This window comes from Malus domestica, chromosome 06, assembly GCF_042453785.1.
Source record: "Malus domestica chromosome 06, GDT2T_hap1".
Classification (NCBI taxonomy): domain Eukaryota; kingdom Viridiplantae; phylum Streptophyta; class Magnoliopsida; order Rosales; family Rosaceae; genus Malus; species Malus domestica.
The window spans coordinates 19,474,587-19,494,509 of NC_091666.1; the positions used below are offsets into that span (position 1 = coordinate 19,474,587).

Sequence of the window (19,923 nt, forward strand, 5' to 3'; positions counted from 1 at the left end):
TACGACTTGCTGTTGGATGTCGAAATCTATCCAAAAAAAAATCTGTGGGTTGTTGAATTAATTTTTTCACCTTGTACTTGCTTTTGACTGTAAAAAATATCAACTGGAATCCACAAAGATGGTTTTGGGGTCCATTGACTGTGGGGTTCATTATGTGTTTGGTTATCATGTTTTATAGCATCTGTTGATTTTTTTTGTCAAATAAGGGTGAGATAGCTCTCAGTCAAAATGTCAATGTAACTAGGGTGATACTTGACTGGTCTGTTGTTCAATTTCTTTTGTTCAATTTGTCTTCTTTGCAATCCTATGCATGTAGTTCAGTTTTTATTATGTGCATTGATTCATTGTATAATTATGATGTATCTTCTAAAAGATCATAAATGGGAGATTCACAACAAGAAAAGGGAAAAGGAAACTATAATCAATGGTCCGTGGAAGAGAGCAACATGTTGTTGCAACTACTTGTTGAGGCCGTAAAAAATGGATGGCGTGATGCTAATGGCATAATAAGCAAGCAGACTATAGAAGCCAAAATTGTTCCTGTGCTCAATGAAAAACTTGGGTGTCAAAAAACTCAAGATCATGTTAAGAACCGTGTGAAACATTGAGGGGTCGATATCAATCAATATGTCAACTTTTTAGGCATAGTTCGGGATTTGGTTGGGACCCCATCACAAAGAAGTTCACGGCTAGTGATGAAGTATGGGAAGGCTTCCTTAGGGTGAGTTCTTTTTCTTATCGAATGTATTATTTACATGATGATCTTTCATTTTTATTGATTTTGTATTTTAACATTTATTATGTTTTTCTTTTTTGCTAGTCCCACCCAAAGAGTCTAGGTATTCGCAAAGAGACATTTACGGACTATGAAGATTTGATGACTGTATTTGGCGATGGAACAGCTAAAGGAAATAACTCAATTGGATTGGGTGATGATACTGATGCCACAACATATACAGTCGAAGAAAGTAGGCCAATCAGAGTAAACGAATTTCCTTCACCTGATGAGAGCTTTGAGCAACTTGATCCATTATTTCAAAATCCATCATATGCATCATCTTTCCTAGATGCAAATTTGGAGGGTTCCGCTCCAACACCCGTACAAAAGCTACTTCCAAGGAAAAGATCTCGACCTGAGTCTGAGCTAAAATCAAATGGGACCACCCCTCACATCGTTCTTATAGAAAAAGGTTCCCTCGGAATGGATTCGATTGCTGCAATTGCTACTGAAATTCAAGGAATTCATAGCATAATGGAGAAAAGAGAAAAAGCTAGAGAAAAAATGGAAAAGGAGAAAAAAGAAGAAGAGAAAAACAACAATCTTTGGGATGCTATCAAAGAGACTCCAAACTTGGATCCTCTCGTTCGTTACAAAGCAATTGCATTGGTTCAACAGTTGGGAATGAAAAAAGAGTTCTTGAAAATGACACCAGAAGAACGCTCAGAGTGGATAAAATACAATATGAATTGAATGTGGTTATTTCGGATTTGTTACATCTTGGAATATTTACTTTGTTTGATAATATGTTGACTTTAGTTCCGTTATTTAAAATTTGATATTGGAGCATTTACATAGTTTGATAATATGTTGAGTTTGGTTCGGTAATTCATTTTGACCTTGGAATATGTACTTTGTTTAATAATATGTTGACTTTGGTTTGAATGACAGAAGAAGTAGTTTGCTTCCTTACCTTTGTTTCTTTTATGCTCTAATGGATACATTTTTTATTTTTAGGTGATTCTCTCTCTCTCTCTCTCTATATATATATATATATATATATATATATATAATGTCTGAAAACATGTATGAAGAGGAAATGGAAAGAGAAGAAGTAGATGAAGAAATGGACGAAGAAAGAGAAGAAGAAGAAGAATATCACGAAGCCATTAAGTTACTATTGATGGCATTACAAGCAATAGTTCAAGTTCTAAATGCGTTAATGGTTATCATACATGATGATCATATTGAACGTCCATTGGCTCGATGACCAATTAGTAGAATTGGTTATAATTATATTCACAAGGTATTGAATGAGGATCCTCAAGAATTTTGAGTACTATATAGAATGTATCCTGATGTTTTCCTAAAGCTATGCGACATCATTACGGAGAAGACGCATTTGAAGGGTACAAGATTTATTTGTATTGAAGAAAAGGTTGCTACATTTCTACTTACCGTTGGTCAAAATTCTCGATATTGCCAAACTCGGGACACATTTCGGCGGTCACATTTTACAACAAGCAAAAATTTCAACATCGTTTTGAAAGCCTTGAACACAATTGCACCAGATTTGATGGTTAAACCTGGGTCCACGGTGCCAACTAAAATAAGAGAAAGTACAAGATTTTACCCTTATTTTAAGGTTAGTAAGTAATATTATTATAGTAATTGTTATTTCAATTTCATAAGCATATACATAGCTATGTATTACGTAAAAGGTTTTGCCCTTATTTTAAGTTTTTTAATTAACTCTAGTACATATTTTAGGATTCCATTGGAGCTATTGACGGAACACATATACCAGCCATGGTATCAGGATCCGAAGTAGCTAGCTATCGTGATCGTCATGGAAAAATAACACAAAATGTATTAGCTGCTTGTAACTTTGATTTGGAATTCCTATATGTTCTTAGCGGATGGGAGGGTTCAGCTCATGACTCCAAAGTGTTAGATGATGCTGTATCAAGGACGAACAGACTTAAAGTGCCAGAAGGTTCTTATTCATTCATTTATTTGTTGTTTTTTATTCTAGGAATTACTAGACATATAATTTTATTTGTTCTTATTTTAGGTAAATTTTTTCTAGTGGATTGTGGATTTGCCAATTGTCGTCAATTTTTAGCTCCGTTTCGAGGTGTTCGGTATCATCTCCAAGATTTTGCTGGTAACAATCGTGACCCTGTAAATGCAAATGAGTTGTTCAATCTTCGACATGCTTCCTTGAGAAATGTAGTGGAGAGGATATTTGGTGTATTTAAATCTCGATTCACAATTTTTAAGTCAGCACCTCCATTTCCAATTAAAACACAAGCAGAGTTAGTGTTAGCTTGTGCAGGATTGCACAACTTTCTTCGCAAGGAGTGTTGTTCTGATGAATTTCCAATTGAATCTGAAGACGATGAATCTGATGATGAAGAAAATGATGATGAACCAGGTAATCAAACCCAAGAGCAACAACGACAGATTGCTAATGCATGGAGAGCTAGCATAGCTACAAATATGTGGACAGATGCTGTGAATGATAGGATTCAAAGATGAGAAATAGAGGGGATTATTTGATTTTATGGATTTTTTTTTTAATTTCTATTCTTGATCCCTCGGATTTTAGGATGGTGGTAGAATAAAAGGCTTGAGGACCATTGGCATATGTTGAGTTTGAAAAATGTTTCTTTTTCGTGTTCAAAAGAACTGTTTGGTACATTCCATTAGTGTTTTTATTGATTGAGTTGAGCACAATTTGCAGGTTGGTCTCTGTTTCTTACATGTAAGTCAATTAGGAATGACTGCGAAAGTGGCCTAAAACCGGGAGAGCCATTCAAAGTAACCTTCAACCAACCACCTTCTACGCACTTTGCAAAATTCTGTGAGACTTGAAGTGGGCAAATGCAATCACAAGCTTCCGCTTATTAAGTGAATTGTCAAGGAGATACCTTGCATATTCATTTACACTCACGAAACGAACCTTAACTTGATCTAAAAGCCATTTCTCCAATGTCCCCTTCCTAGAGCAAGACTGGATAGCTTCCTGTGTAGTTTTTGGCATAAAGTGAAGCCTACCGGCAGGTAGAAACTCGTTGTTCCAATCAATCAACCATGAGACATGATCAGAATCATTGGATATGTAAATCTTACTATCACCATTCTGTATTGCACTTATGCGGCACAAAGATTCAGTTCCATAACCTGAACATTTTATTGGTGGTACTTTCTTGATGTTGGTCTAGAAATTTTTCTCCCTGATATAGTTGCCTATAAATGGATTGGTCAAAATTCAAGAAGTACATCAGAGTTTTTCTTTTGCCTTCTGGGACAACCCAATTTTACCAATCAATTTGGCTTTTCTTGAAATAAAATAATCATTGTGATTTCATGGGAATTCAAACAAATCTCTTGAAATTCATGAATAAACTCTCTGAAATTCTCTAAGCCCATGCAAAGAATTCTCTCACAATCCATGTGAATTCTATGAAACTTTAACTCAAAATCCCAGGAAAGTGATTTTTTTTTCACTCAAATTCCCTCAAATTCCATGGAATTAGATTCTCTAAAACTCTCTCAAAATCTCAATTGAATACACCCCCCTAAATGTTTTAAATTATTTGTATATTGATGCATATTATGATTATCTATAGTCTTTGAGGAGACTTATATCTAGTTACATTGGAATGATATCTTAAGGCTATTGGCAATTTATTTTCACTGTATGGTCATCATACATATCATATATCTAGCTAGGATCATAGTTTATTTGCAGATACTTATTTTCTAGTAAAGGTTAGAATCACTAGTAGACGCTTGACATCGATCAGGTAGATGCCGCTTCACTTGCTTGCTATACATTTGATTTATTTTGATTGTGTGATTGCTCTTGCTTTTTTTTATATGACAAGCAATGTGATGTGAACTTGACTACTATTATTGTAGTACTATTGTAGACATCGAAATTTCGGTAAATAAATGTTGACCGATAATCAAAGTTTCAACGCTCATGTATTACATAAATTTTACACGTAGCGTGTGACTCAACGAAAATTGAAATGAGTTGGAAAAGTCATCAAATAGGACACGTGTCAACACCTGGCAGAAACGACTTATTTCATCTGGAATATTATATTCAAAATTAGGCCTTGGAAATTTCTATAAATACAAGCCATTTCATTCATTTGGGGGAACCAAAATTATTAGGCAAAACTCTTGAAGCTCTGAAGCTCTGAAACTCCGAAGCTCTCAAGCATCCAGGTTCCCGAAGAATCAAGAAAGCGTTCTTCGTTCATCGTTCATCCTAAGATCAAGCCCCAACGGCCCTTTGGATCAACAATCATCCACCAATTCAAGATCAAGCCCCGACGGCCCTTGAAGAAAGTGTTCCTCGTTCTTCGTTCATCGTTCTTCCAAGATCAAGCCCCAACGGCCCCTTGGATCAACCATCCACCAATTCAAGATCAAGGCCCGACGGCCCTTGAAGAAAGCACCATCGTTCATCATCCGTTCTTCCAAGATCAAGCCCCAACGGCCCTTTGGATCAACAAACGTCGACAAATCCACACATCCAACCGTTCTTCAAGATTAAGCCCAAAAGCACTTGAAGATCTGTTCATCACTGTTTCTTCAAGATCAAGCCCAAAAGCCCTTGAAGATCCGCTCAAATCCACCTTCAAAGATCAAGCCCACGGCCTTTTGAAGAAACTTCCAACTGTTCATCCAAGATTAAGCCTTGACGGCCCTTGGATCAACGAAACACCCACCAATCAACACCTTACGGAGATCGAATCAGATGATCAAATTTGAGAGAGATTGTAACCCAAAATCATCAAACACAAATATTTGTTTGTGCACGTTGTTCTTGTCTCTTTCGTTTCAGGAATTTTCCGTGTTCACAAATTGGCACGCTCAGTGGGACCATCTCTACCTCTCATCTCTTTCTCCGTTCAAGAAATTCGAGCACACTTCCAAAATTAATGGCATTAAGGAAGGCTCAAACTGTTCCCGCAACTGGCGCAAAGAACAAGAGCGTCCTCGTCGCAAGTGGTGTCACTTTAGGCATCATGACTCGAAGCAAGGCAAGAGCTACTTCTGCCGCCTCTTTCACCTCTGCATCAACTGTGCCAAGGGAACAAGAGCACCCAAGGCACGAGCCTTTGATCACTTTAGCCTCACCAAAAGCACCAAGGGGCGAAAGTCCAAGGAAATACTCCGAATCCATGCTCTCCGATGCCGATTCGAACGGCAGTTCAGCCATGCAAGTCATGACCATTGGAGCAATTTCAATCGATGAGCAGCTGGCTCAAATGAATGAAGCAATCGCAAGGCTAACCCGAACTGTGGAAGAAAAAGACTTGCAAATCGCTGCACTCGTCAGCCGACTAGAGCCACAGGACGGCGATAACCCTAACCCAGAAGAGGAGCCTCCGGTGGAGAATATCGATGTGAAGCCGGAGCCAGACCAAGCAGCGGCACTTATGGGATTTCTTTCTATCCAACAACTGCAGGAGATGATCGCCAGCACCGTCAAGGCACAATACGAAGGGAGCTCAAATACCTCCGGGTTGTACTCGAAGGCGTATTCAAAGAAAATTGATGCCTTAAGGATGCCGAGGGGTTATCAATCGCCAAAGTTCATGCAATTCGATGGAAAGGGAAACCCGAAACAGCACGTTTCCCACTTTGTTGAAACTTGCAACAACGCAGGAACCGAAAGGGACTACCTTGCCAAGCAGTTTGTGCGCTCGCTGAAAGGAAACGCCTTTGAGTGGTACACGGACCTAGAGCCTGAGTCCATCAACAGCTGGGAGCAATTGGAACGGGAATTCCTTAATCGCTTCTACAGCACCCGCCGCACTGTGAACATGCTAGAGCTAACGAGCACAAAGCAGTGGAAGGACGAGCCAGTCATTGACTACATCAACAGATGGCGTACTCTAAGCCTCGACTGCAAAGACAGGCTCTCGGAAACCTCTTCAATCGAGATGTGCATCCAAGGCATGCAATGGGGTTTGCAATACATCCTTCAAGGCATCAAACCACAGACCTTCGAAGAGCTAGCCACCCGCGCCCATGACATGGAGTTAAGCATCGCCCATCATGGGAAGAAAGAACCGATCGCCGACTACAAGGACAACAAAGTTCTTGGGACAAAGGTGGAAAAGGCTGCATGGAAACCCACCAAGGAAGCGATGACGGTCAACACATCTCCTGTCAAAATCTCCACACGAGGCAAGGCTATTCAAGCCGAAGGCTTTCGTGATCAAGAGATGCGTAGACGCACTTTGAAGGAGCTCGAAGAGAAAACTTATCCATTCCCCGACTCTGATGTGGTTGCCATGTTAGAAGACTTGCTGAAAAAGAAGGTGATTGGCTTGCCTGAGTGCAGACGGCCAGAAGAGATGAATCGCACTGACAGTCCAAGGTACTGTAAATTCCACCGCTTCATCAGTCATCCGACAGAAAAGTGCTTCGTGCTGAAAGATCTCATCATGAAGCTGGCTCAAAAAGGAATCATCGAGCTAGATCTTGACGATGTGGTGAAGTCAAACTATACCACCATCACTTTTGGCTCTTCTAACTCAAAGTTTTCACCTCAACCGCTGGGGACATCCTTAAAGACAAGCAAAGTTGAAGGATGGACTCAAGTCACTCCTAAGAAATTGCACAAGAAGCATATGTCTCCTCCACAAGTCCGCCAATCGGAAAGGGGGCAAAGCAGCTCTTGTCAACCTTCAAAGCAACGTGAACGTGTTGAAGATGATGAAATTGCAACACAAAGATCGTCCGTTGTCATCACGATGCGCGACTTCTTGCCCGAAGACTTTTTCAATCACGCGGTCAAAGCTCCTTGCTATGAAAATTGTGAGGAACGCCTCTCCAAAATTGCTTGACAAAATTCACAAAGCTCATCGCCTGCACGAGCCTAAACTGCATGGCATAACGCTCCTGGTCTGCACGAGCATAAAAGGCAACACCAACGCTCCTTGCCTGCATGAGTTGAAACTGCAAACGGCACAACAACAAAAAAAAAATGTATGTATTTGAACTACGTTATGACTTGATCTCTTCTTTAGAATGGTACGTAGGCAGCTTGAATATTCAAAATTTCGAGTTCAGTCACATCAAAATAAAAAATAAACGTTTTATTAAAGAAAGTCAAATTTATTACAAAAGAAAAAAAAATGAATACACATGTTATTATGTATTAAAAAAAAAGAGCAAAAGAAAAGAAAAAGAAATCATATATATGTATGATTGTCTCGAAGCCCATCCTCACTCGGCCAAGCCCACTTTCTGCCAAACAAATCCACTTGGACCAAGCTCTCCATCTTACAAGCCTAGCAAGAAGCCCAAATCCAGGCCTTCCTTGTCCACTTCAAGCTCGGGTCCAGTTCTTCATCATCGTCATCTCCCATCGACTCTTTCCGATGGTACACCTACGACTCAGTCAACCACAAGAACCAGTTCAACAGCTACGCATGTGGATCCAAAGGCGGCGCCGGCGACTTCAAGAAGTACGCCGACTCGGTGAACGTTCCCCACCTCGGGCTACAGTGAGAAAGCCAACGCTGGGCGGTCCCACAGGTTCACGGGCTACAGTGAGAAAGCCAACGCTGGCCGTCATATCTTCTCCTCCGATGCGGTCTTCGACCCCTGGCGACCTCTTCTTACCTCTGCTCAGAAGCAAGGCAATTCCAAATCGAAGAGCCACTGAAGCCGCTCAAGTTCATGTTAAATCTGATGTCGAGCTCTCAGATCTCCTCCTCCATCCCCAACAAAACACACGACTCTTTTGCAACGGTCCTATTTCGATTGTTTCGTTTTTCGCCGCAAACAATTTGATCCAATTTCATGTCTTCTGCACTTCGCCTTCTGATTCTGAGCCTCTTTTCGTTCACCTCCGCACAAAACCCATGAACCGGAATCCCATTTCGAGCAAGCTCCCGAGCAGGAGGAGTTCCCAGATGACGACCGTTTGGAAGAAACACCAGGACCCAGAGCAACAGCACCACCAGAACCACCACAAAGGCGGGGGAGTTTGGGTAGGAAACTGGGACTATAGCAATGCTTATGATTTTATTAAGTACACCGTCTCAAAGAGATACCAGATAGATTCATGGGAATTTGGAAATGAGCTCAGTGGTAGTGGTGTTGAAGCTAGTGTTGGAGCTGGACAATACGGAAGAGATTTGATCAAGCTTAAAAGCATCATCAACCATCTGTACAATAAGTCTGTTGCTAAACCTGCGCTTATGGCGCCTGGAGGATTCTTTGACCAATCGTGGTTTGCCAGGCTTCTTCAGGTTTCTGGTTCTGGCACAGTCGATATCATCTCTCAGCATCTCTACAATTTGGGTGCAGGTGTTGATCCCATGTTGGTGAAAAAAAAAAATATTGGATCCCCATTACCTGGACCGTGCATATTGGTCATTCCATGATCTTGAACAAACTGTGAAAAAGAACGGTCATTGGGCTTCTATATGGGTTGGTGAATCTGGAGGGGCCTATAACAGCGGTGGTCGTAATGTGTCTGACACATATGTGAACAGCTTTTGGTACTTGGATCAGCTCGGAATGTCAGCGAAGTACAATACCAGAGTATATTGCAGGCAGTCTCTAGTTAGAGGGAACTACGGTTTTCTCAACAGAACCTCATTTGTTCCTAACCCAGATTACTACAGTGCACTTCTATGACATCGGCTTATGGGACAAGGAGTTCTTAGTGCCAACAACAACGGTTCAGCAGATTTACACCCTTATCCCCGTACCCAAACATCCGCCTTTATTTTTACCATGATGTAACAACCATCAGGAGGAGTGCACCCACAATAGGTTCCGTCGGATCCACAGGCCCAGTACAGTCATCACTTTCACCACCGACAAACACCACCCAAGCCTGCCTGCTGCTCCTCCACCGTAGTGTCTATCGAGCACGCGAGCTCTATGCTCCGCTCCACCAACTCCTCTTCCGGCGAGGCTACCATGGATCTGTGGTCCGTGTAGGCATCAAATCATCGACGATGAAAAAAAATATATATATAATAATAATACAGATGCATGGATGCTTGACTATGCACTCCAGCAAGCTGTCACAAAACTTGCTCCTGCAAGGACGAAGAAGATGGCACTGCTTGTTGCAGCTTTCGAAACGGTCATACCAGCTCGCCATCACAGGTTAAACTCGTAGAGCTTCAACCCAAGGAAGCCCCCGAGGTCGACTCTACCAGCCTTTCTGCTCCAATTTCAAATCTGTTACAAGAACCCGTGACCTCCTCCTCGTACTCACCACATTCGGCCTCGGCGCCGACGCCAACTTCAATTGATCCTCCTCAGATCCGAGAGCCGTGAGCACACCACTATCGACACCCAACCATGGTTGTACCTCCACCCTGAACCGCTGCCTGAGCCGGAGCTGCACCGATAGGGCCTTGCTCTTCCATGGCCGCCCACGCAATCCTCCGCAGCCACAAAGCCACCATCTTCATCCACCAGGCTCCTCTCTGCCTTCTCTCCATCCTATCCTGCACCCTATATACCCTATATATATATATGTATGTATGTATATGTATGTACGAATGTATGTATGTGTGCATATAAAAATTACAATATAAAAAAGGGAAAATAAGAGACATGATGCACCAGGCACCGAAAGCAAAGAAAAATAAAATAAATAAAAAAGAATGGTGGTGCACCCGGTGCCGAAAGGAAAAAAAATATATATATATATATATATATATAATAATAATAATAATAAATAAATAATAATAATAAAAAATAATAAAAAATAAAAAGAAGAAGAAAATGGATCCTTGGTGGCTAGCACCATGCAAAAAAAAAAAAAGGGAAAGGGTTTTGGAATGATGGATCAGTCCACATGAAAAAAATTAATATGTGTGTATGTATGTATGTATGTATGTATGTGTGTGTGCATAATATATGTATGTTTACAGCAAAAAAAACAAAAAACAAAACAAAACAAATGCATTGAGAGAAATAAAGTTCGTTTTTATTTATTCTGGAAATTTTACATAAATTTGCATTATACATACTTAAAAAAAATATATATCAAATCAAATTTACAGGAGGGGATTTTCAAGGTTGATCAGATGGCGCCTCAGTACTCGGCGGAGCCCCAGATCGAAGAGGCACCAGAGGGTGATTATTCAGAGCCTCAGTATTAGGCAGAACCCCAGGAGGAGGAGGCACCGAAGGTTGATCATTTGAGGCTTCATTACGCGGTACAGCCCCAGAAGACGAAGGCAAATGCTGCTGGAACAAACCCACAAACCTTTGATGATCAAGTAAAATCTGACCATCAGATTCCTGCATCTGGTCAATCTTCCTTTTCATGTTTGTCGCATAGCTATGTGCGAGCTTATGCAACTGTTTATTCTCCTGCTTGAGCCCCCTAATCTCCTGTTTGAAACTCGTCACTTCAGCCGCCAATGATTCAACTTGACGGGTTCGAGCAAATAGGCGTTGGGCCTTATTAGACACAGAACCTGCACACTGCACACTGAGAGCCAGAGGTCATATCATTCTTCACCACTGAATCCCCAACGGTAAGAGGACCAGTAGGGGATATGAAGGATGGGCGCCATATGTTGTCTGGAGAAGAAGGGACTGCCTTTTCACCAAGATTCAAGTCAAAACGACGGTCAGAGGGTCCAGACATTTTCAAAGTATTGAAAGAAGAAGAAAACAGACAAATCAAGATCTTAGAAGTGCAAGAAGGGAGTTTTCACAAGCGAAAATTCAAGTGTGCTTTGAAATGAACTGCATGCCTCTATAAGAAAAAATCAGCACTCGACGGGATTTCAGAGATCGAAGAGGCGAGCTCAGAATTCGAAGAGGCCATTCAAAAAATCGAAGAGGCAAGCTCGGAAATTGGAGAAGCATCTTGCTTTTCCAGACGCGTCAGCACCCATCACACGCAAACTCAGCTTTGCGGAAATCACGGGTAATTTGTCGAAGCGCCGATCCCAGATATTGAAGAGGCGCCAGTCTTTTTCAGCCTCGTCAACACCTGTCATATGCACACTCAACTTTGCGCAAATCACGGGCAATTTGTCGAAGATTTTCGGTGAAGGAGAAAGCACGTGAAGTTTACTGTTCAATCACGCATTGGTTGCCGACACGAGTGAAAGAATAGTACCTCTATAGGTACTAAAGAAATTCCTATAACTGTCCACCTTCACCTTCCATAGCAAGGCAGACATACAGAGCCTTTCTTCATCTCCAAAAATGCTTTCCCAACGAAGCCTCTCGAGTCATTCAATGTTCCTTATTCCTTGGGGTACCTCTACAAGCCAATGACTCCAAAGCAAAAGTATCTCATATCACCAGGGTAGAAAGCAAGAGTATCTCATATCATGCGTTCTCCCTGTCCTTTCCTTTGCCCTTGTTCTTACCTACAAAGACAAGGATAAAGAAAACAATATGCTGGAACTTCCACTCAAACTCGGGTAAGGAACCGACTGCTTGGAACCCTTCCCTGATTGCCTACCTAGCACTGCTCTCGAGTACTCGTTTCCCACTGTTGCTGTACTTCCAAAGAGGCTACCACATCTGCTTGAAGAATAGATAAGGCAAGTGAAAATGATACCTTGCAGCATGTGGAGACAACGTGCAGAAGGAACAAGCAGAGAAGAATGCGGTCTGCACAGTCAACTCAGCAGAAGTAGTCCGAACTGAGGAACTCGAGAAGCTGCCACATCTGCCTGAAGAAACAAGCAGAGAATAATACAGCATGCACAGTCAACTCAGCAGAAGGAGTCTGAGATGAAGAACTCGAGAAGATGCCGCATCCGCCTGAGGAACAGATAAAGGAAATGAAAATGATACCTTGAAGCATGTGGAAACAAGTGCAACAAAGCACGTGCTGAGTCATCCGCTACTTCTTTAAAATCAAAAGTATCTCATATCATCAGGGTGGCAATCATTTTGGACGGTGAATTCATTTTGACCCTCAAATTCTTGGGTCGGCTTACTAGGCGTTGTGAGCTGCACGTGTCGATTCACCACCCTTGAATCAAATCCTTAAAGATCAAGTCACCAACTAGAAGAATAGCCCATCAATCTTGAAGATCATACCGTTGACCAAACTGCTCAGGTGTGAATTAGAAAGATTGAACAAAGCAACAAGTCGTCACCCTCACCTCGTGCCCGCTTGCCATGTGTTCGAGTCAACCTTCAAGAATCAAGCCTCAACGGCCATTGAAGAAGTTTCCAACCAAATTCAAGATCAAGCCTCGACGGCCATCGAGGAAATCACAAGTCCGATTCAAGATCAAGTGTCTACCACCCTTGAATCAAAACCTAGTTCAAGAATAAGCTGTGGAAAATCAACAATTGGAGGAATCCAGAAAATCTTCCAACCCAGTTCAAGATCAAAGCTGTGGAAAGTCAACAAGCGCAACAAAATACGTGCCGATTCACCCACTACCAAAGCCAAAGATCATCTACCACATGAAGCTCCTTGTGGTCCAATTTCAACCTTCAAAATCAAGCCTCGACGGCCCTTGAAGAAATTTCAAACAAAGTTCAAGATCAAGCCTCAACGGCCCTTGAAGAAATCTCAAGCCCAATTCAAGATCAAGCCTCAACGGCCCTTGAAGAAATCTCCAGCCCAATTCAAGATCAAGCCTCGACGGCCCTTGGATCGACGTCTACAGTAAGGGACTTCAAAACGCATCTCCTACACGCGACAAGCACATGTACACGACGCGACTTGAAGTGGGGGCATTTGTAGACATCGAAATTTCGGTAAATAAATGTTGACCGATAAATCAAAGTTTCAACGCTCATGTATTACATAAATTTTACACGTAGCGTGTAACTCAACGAAAATTGAAATGAGTTGGAAAAGTCATCAAATAGGACACGTGTCAACACCTGGCAGAAACGACTTATTTCATCTGGAATATTATATTCAAAATTAGGCCTTGGAAATTTCTATAAATACAAGCCATTTCATTCATTTGGGGGAACCAAAATCATTAGGCAAAACTCTTGAAGCTCTGAAGCTCTGAAACTCCGAAGCTCTCAAGCATCCAGGTTCCCGAAGAATCAAGAAAGCGTTCTTCGTTCATCGTTCATCCTAAGATCAAGCCCCAACGGCCATTTGGATCAACAATCATCCACCAATTCAAGATCAAGCCCCGACGGCCCTTGAAGAAAGTGTTCCTCGTTCTTCCAAGATCAAGCCCCAACGACCCCTTGGATCAACCATCCACCAATTCAAGATCAAGGCCCGACGGCCCTTGAAGAAAGCACCATCGTTCATCATCCGTTCTTCCAAGATCAAGCCCCAACGGCCCTTTGGATCAACAAACGTCGACAAATCCACACATCCAACCGTTCTTCAAGATTAAGCCCAAAAGCACTTGAAGATCTGTTCGTCACTGTTTCTTCAAGATCAAGCCCAAAAGTCCTTGAAGATCCGCTCAAATCCACCTTCAAAGATCAAGCCCACGGCCCTTTGAAGAAACTTCCAACTGTTCATCCAAGATTAAGCCTTGACGGCCCTTGGATCAACGAAACACCCACCAATCAACACCTTACGGAGATCGAATCAGAGGATCAAATTTGAGAGAGATTGTAACCCAAAATCATCAAACACAAATATTTGTTTGTGCACGTTGTTCTTGTCTCTTTCATTTCAGGAATTTTCCGTGTTCACAACTATATTTATGTAGTTTTTGCTATATATGTGATTTCAAAACAAGGGTTACAATATTCAAATGATTTTAACTAGATGAACTTGACCTAGTCACACTTTGTTTTTTTTTTACCCCTTAGGACGTAACGAGAATAAGGAGAAAACCGGAAGTGACGAGTGGGCATGGCAGTGAGGCATCCATCCTTTGAACTTTGAGTGATGAGTCTGATGACTTCTTTACTGCAGTTTATCTTAGTTTGTAATAAGTGCATGATCTACTTTTTATTATGCATGACACTGGAATTTTATGTGTGTTACTATTGTGTGAAACTTCTAGCTGCTCTGATGTGATGATAAGTAACGGGATTTAATCTCCGAACATGTGTCCCCAAGTGGGGAAGTAGATTAGAGAAACTTTGTAGCAACTTTTTATTTGTTAATAAAGAACATTTTGGTTCAAATTCTCTCACATCATAATTATCTACTATGGCTTTGTCATTAAGTTGGCTTGTGATGTCATCTCGATGGAGTAATACGGTCAATTTAGTGGCGGCCAACATGTCTTGGCCTCATAACTTGTGTTATTGGGGTTAGGATGGAGAAATTTTTAGTTGTGACGAGAACATAAGTGGTATATCACATGTTTTAATAGGATTAGTGGGAAATTTTAAGTTATTAACCTTTTAGCGCACATATCCCACTATTTGTACAGTGACACATTGTGTACCACCCCGTGTACCGATCACACTAAAACATTTCTCGTCGGGATGTGTCTACTAGCTATACTAACAAAAAAATTAGTTATTGGAGATGCACTAATAAATTTTGCTATTCATTTTGAAGTAATTTGTTGTACTAATTAATATTTGGGATAGATTTAAATTAAGAAATAACTATGTAATAATTAAAATTTATTTTTCAAACAGATAAATTAATAGCACATCCTCTATTATGCATTTTTTTTTTGTCATTTAACACTGTTGTTTAACATACAAATTTACCAATATAACACTATTTTTTTTGCTAAAAGCATTTTGACAATTATTATTTACCAGATACTTTAAACTGCTTATTTTTACAACACAATATAAATATATATATATATTTTTTTGTTTTTAAAATACAGTAATACCAAGCTAGCGCTAAGCTTAGGGACAACAGTACGGCTTTTAATTCAAGGAAACGACGCCGTCTCCAACTTAGGGTTTTTATTATTTTTCCTTTCTTCGTCCTCCCGTCGTTCCTGCCTTCTTCGTTCTCACCACTCTACAGAACAGGTCGTCTTCCTCCTCGCCAATACTGCTGCAAACGCCGGCGAATCCCTAGACGATTTCGAGCCGTATCCAAGCCGGCCTCCGGCGATTCCGACCGCTCCCGCTCCCGGAGCGCAAATCGGCACCTAATTGAAGCTCTCGTGCTTCATAGCTCCCACCTCTCCAATGGCGACCGAAGCACCAGAGCAATTCCCTTCGGCCGACAAAGTCCAATCGCTTTCCATTTCTGAACCTCAGGCCGAAGACCAACCCTCTAGTTCTTCTAATCCAACCGCTCCGTAAGCTTGTATCGATTTCCTTTTCTCTTTCCGTTTCTAAATTCGCCCGTTGATCTGAATTATTTCAATATTGTGTGTTTGTGCGGCTGTGGTTTTGTTGAAGATTGAGCTTGGAGGAGAAGTACCGGATCGTGAGGAGCGTGGCGGAGGAGTGCATTCAAGAAGATGAGCTTCAGAATCTGCTGGCTCACAAGGCCGAACCCATCTGCTACGATGGGTTTGAACCCTCCGGTCGAATGCACATTGCTCAGGTTTCAAATCATTTTTTTGAGTATTCGTTACATTTATAATAAGAAAACAAATTGATATGAATTGTGTATTTGTGAATTTGAAAAGGTACTCAATTGGAACTTTATAGTGTGTTACTCTTATAAACTCATTTAGGTTATGGTAGACTTTCTAGTTTTTCAAAAGAACAATTGGCGTATATTTGTTTGAGCATTGCTTATTTTAATGGGTTGTTGTGTAGGGAGTTATGAAAACCATAAATGTGAACAAACTGACATCCGCTGGTTGCCGAGTGAAGATATGGATTGCAGATTGGTTTGCACAGTTGAATAACAAGATGGGGGGTGATTTGAAAAAGATAGAGACAGTTGGCCGCTACATGATTGAGATATGGAGGGCTGCGGGGATGAATTTGGACACCGGAAAAGTTGAGTTTCTGTGGTCGTCAAAGGAGATTAATGCGAGAGCACATGAGTACTGGCCTCGTGTGATGGATATAGCTCGGAAAAATAAACTTCCTAGAATCATTAGGTAGCAAGCATTTTGTGATGCTTATTGTGCCCATTATATCTGTCGAGCCTGTAAAATAATTTTTTTTTCTCCTATATATCCAGGTGTAGTCAGATTATGGGTCGAACTGAGCAAGATGAGTTAACGGCAGCCCAAATTCTCTACCCATGCATGCAGTGTGCAGATATATTCTTCCTTCAGGTAGCTAGCTTTTTTGCTTTTGAATTTTTGTTAATAGGATTTGTTTCCCGTGTTGCTGTATGTTGAAACTGAAAATGACATCAATTATTAAAGGAATGATGCTAACTTTTATGTATTAAGTATATGATAGTACCACTTAGGACATTGCATTTGTTTTGTGCTACTTCAATTATTGAACCTATTGTATAGAATTACATGAATATGAAAAGCGTAATAGTGAAAACTACAAAGAGCACGAGGTTCATGAATGTCCATTTTAATGGCGCCCTAAGACTCACTATTTACCTAGATCTTGTTTAGATGACGTGTCTTCTGATCAGGATGCATGTAAAAGAAATCCATTAGATTTTGTTTATATGAAAAGAATGAAGAACATTAGATAACTTTCAGTTGTGTCAAATGCATAATTTAGTGCATACTGGAGACTCAGTCCACTACAACCAATTCCTCAAAGATCGAAGGAATATTACAGTTGCATAAACATGTCACTTGTAGACTAAAATGTAGTTCAATAGCCGCTTAGTACAACGGTCTAGTGGTATTCCTCTTCACTTGTAAGTGAGAGGTCTTAGGTTCGATTCTCGTCAGAGGCGAATTTGAACCACATTATTGCTAGCCCATTGTGAGGCTAAGCCCACCCCTCCCCCTCAATGTAGATAATATCGTTTGTTAAAAGTTCAATATATTTTCTTTGTACAAATCTGTTATTTGTACTACTATGTGATCATGCATTTTGACATTTGGCTATCTGATCTTCCCTTGTTTTAGCTTTTTATCTTTTGATCATTGTTCATCAAAATGCTAGTTTATATTTGTTTTATCTCATATAAAGAGGGAAAAAATATCCATGTTGAAGTAAGAGTGACCTGTAAAATATTTTTCCTATAACAGGCAGACATCTGCCAGTTGGGAATGGATCAACGTAAAGTCAATGTGCTTGCAAGAGAGTATTGCGATGACATAAAAAAGAAGAACAAGCCTATTATCTTATCACACCGTAACATTCTAAATCCTATTCCACCTGTTGCTAGTGTAACGTTTTATCCTTTAACATGGGAGCGGTGACATGGTTTTTGTGTTGTTTTTCTAAATGATGATTTGCAGACATGTTACCTGGTTTGCAGCAAGGGCAGGAGAAAATGTCGAAAAGTGATGTATCGTCCTCCATATTCATGGAAGACGAAGAGGTGGGTTGCTAACTTGCTACTAGCCTGTTAGAGGTGAACTAAATTTTCAATTTCTGTGAGGGTCAAGGTTATATGATCTGTATAAGCTACATATGAATTGGAAGAAAAATGTATTCAAGTTTTAAGCTAGGGTGTTTATCTTCCATTGTAATCCACTAAATATTTGTTTTTTTTTGTTTTGGACATATATCACTGAATCTTAGGCTGAAGTGAATTTGAAGATAAAGAAAGCTTACTGTCCTCCAAATGTTGTTGATGGGAATCCATGTATGGAATATGTGAAGTATCTAATTCTACCTTGGTTCAATGAGTTTGTTGTAGAGCGGACTGAAAAGAATGGTGGAAATAAGTAAGTGATAGACTTTAGATCAAATCTATAATGGTTACAATTTTTAGTTAAAGGCTTTTGCCAATTCAGCTGTACATCCTGCCCATTTTTAAGAAAATTAATATTTTTGCCTCTGCTAATTGTTCTTTTTGTGCCCCCTTTTCTTTTCTTTCCAATACAGAACCTTCAAAACCTTTGAAGAATTAGCTGCAGATTATGAAAGCGGCGAGCTACATCCAGCAGACCTAAAATCAGCTTTATCAAAGGCATTGAACAAGATACTCGAGGTAGGCTCACTTTGTATATGTCATGTTCTTTATCTCGCCAGATTTCACGGCCTGATGCCAATTTGACTAACCCTTAGAGTATATGCAAAATGTAAACATTACACCGTAAGGATTTGGGGAAAGAAATCTGCATTTATAGGCTCAGAATGTCTGTTTTTACGTTCAATAATTGATCTGTCTCATGAAAAAGGTCCTGGAGCTGATCAGAGTCTCTCTCTCCGGGTCTCTGCTTTAATCTCAAACTTCAAGTGCGTGTGTGTGTGTGTGTATATACTATATATATATATATTGTAAGTTATGCCTATCTGGTAAAAAATGAAAATGAAAAAAGAAGGGAGAAAGAGGAATGGCTGGCTACTCTTTTCTGCTGCTGTAGCGGGCCTTTATTCCCTAAAAAAATCACTGCCAGTTTGGTTATTTGCTGCTAGGTTAACTTTCTCTTTGTTTCCGTATGCAGCCTGTACGAGCACACTTCAAGAATGACAAAGCTGCCAAACAGCTATTGCAAAGTGTTAAGGTATTTGATGGTTTTGCTTTCAGATACAAACCGTTTTCTTTGCAACACATTTCAGAATAGTTAATTTGAAATCTCCTTAACATCAGTTTATTAAATGAAAGAAAACTTAACCAAACTCTTCCCTGGTTTTGTAGAACTATAGAGTCACCAGGTGATAACTGCAATGGAGCTTGGATTTCTCCTTGTTGCCCTTCTGCTCGCTCGATCCTGATTCGTGGATGAAAAGACCTGTATTTTTCGGAGATGCAAAATATATACTGTTTAGCAGAAACGATATGCTTAGGTGCTTTTGAATTTGGTCTCTCATATATTAGATAATATACATGAAATTGTTTGGGTTCCACGGCTATTAGTTCATATTACTGTTTCATTTCTGTTCTCAAAATTCCGAGGAAGGGATTTTCTTTGACCATTCTGTTTGTTTTTGTATGGTGAAGAACAAGGGAAATATGTCCTTGGCTGGTTGATGGAATAAGTGGAAAAGCCAGTACAATATATCTCTATAAGCTTTGATTAGCAGCAGGGTGGAATCTTGTGTTTAAACGATGGGAGGTGATTTTGCGCACACTTCTTTGTTAGCCTAGCACACAACATTGTTTATTAATGTGCTAAATAATAGAAGAATTTCGGGGCAGATTTAGAATTTTAAACAGTGTGCAGAAAAAGGCGTGCGAAAATTCTCTAAATGATTTGCAAGTGGTCATCTACTAGAGTGGTGAAGATGAGTGTTGCTCTTGCATCGGTGTG

At 40.5% G+C, this 19,923-nt stretch overlaps 2 protein-coding genes across 2 annotated transcripts; both read left to right on the plus strand.

Annotated features, from left to right (window-relative positions):
* Positions 1-1,790: 1,790 nt before the first annotated feature.
* Positions 1,791-3,359, plus strand: LOC114820068 (uncharacterized). The gene is made up of 3 exons (XM_029090115.2): positions 1,791-2,363; positions 2,489-2,714; positions 3,117-3,359. Exons 1-3 carry the CDS (start codon positions 2,067-2,069, stop codon positions 3,257-3,259), a joined length of 666 nt encoding a protein of 221 aa, XP_028945948.2. The 5' UTR covers positions 1,791-2,066; the 3' UTR covers positions 3,260-3,359.
* A 12,151-nt stretch (positions 3,360-15,510) lies between these two features.
* LOC114825641 (tyrosine--tRNA ligase 1, cytoplasmic-like) lies at positions 15,511-19,519 on the plus strand. Its single transcript, XM_029104658.2, has 10 exons — positions 15,511-15,918; positions 16,022-16,169; positions 16,388-16,677; positions 16,761-16,857; positions 17,749-17,854; positions 17,962-18,044; positions 18,248-18,393; positions 18,554-18,659; positions 19,117-19,176; positions 19,311-19,519. Exons 1-10 carry the CDS (start codon positions 15,806-15,808, stop codon positions 19,329-19,331), a joined length of 1,170 nt encoding a protein of 389 aa, XP_028960491.1. The 5' UTR covers positions 15,511-15,805; the 3' UTR covers positions 19,332-19,519.
* Positions 19,520-19,923: the final 404 nt, after the last annotated feature.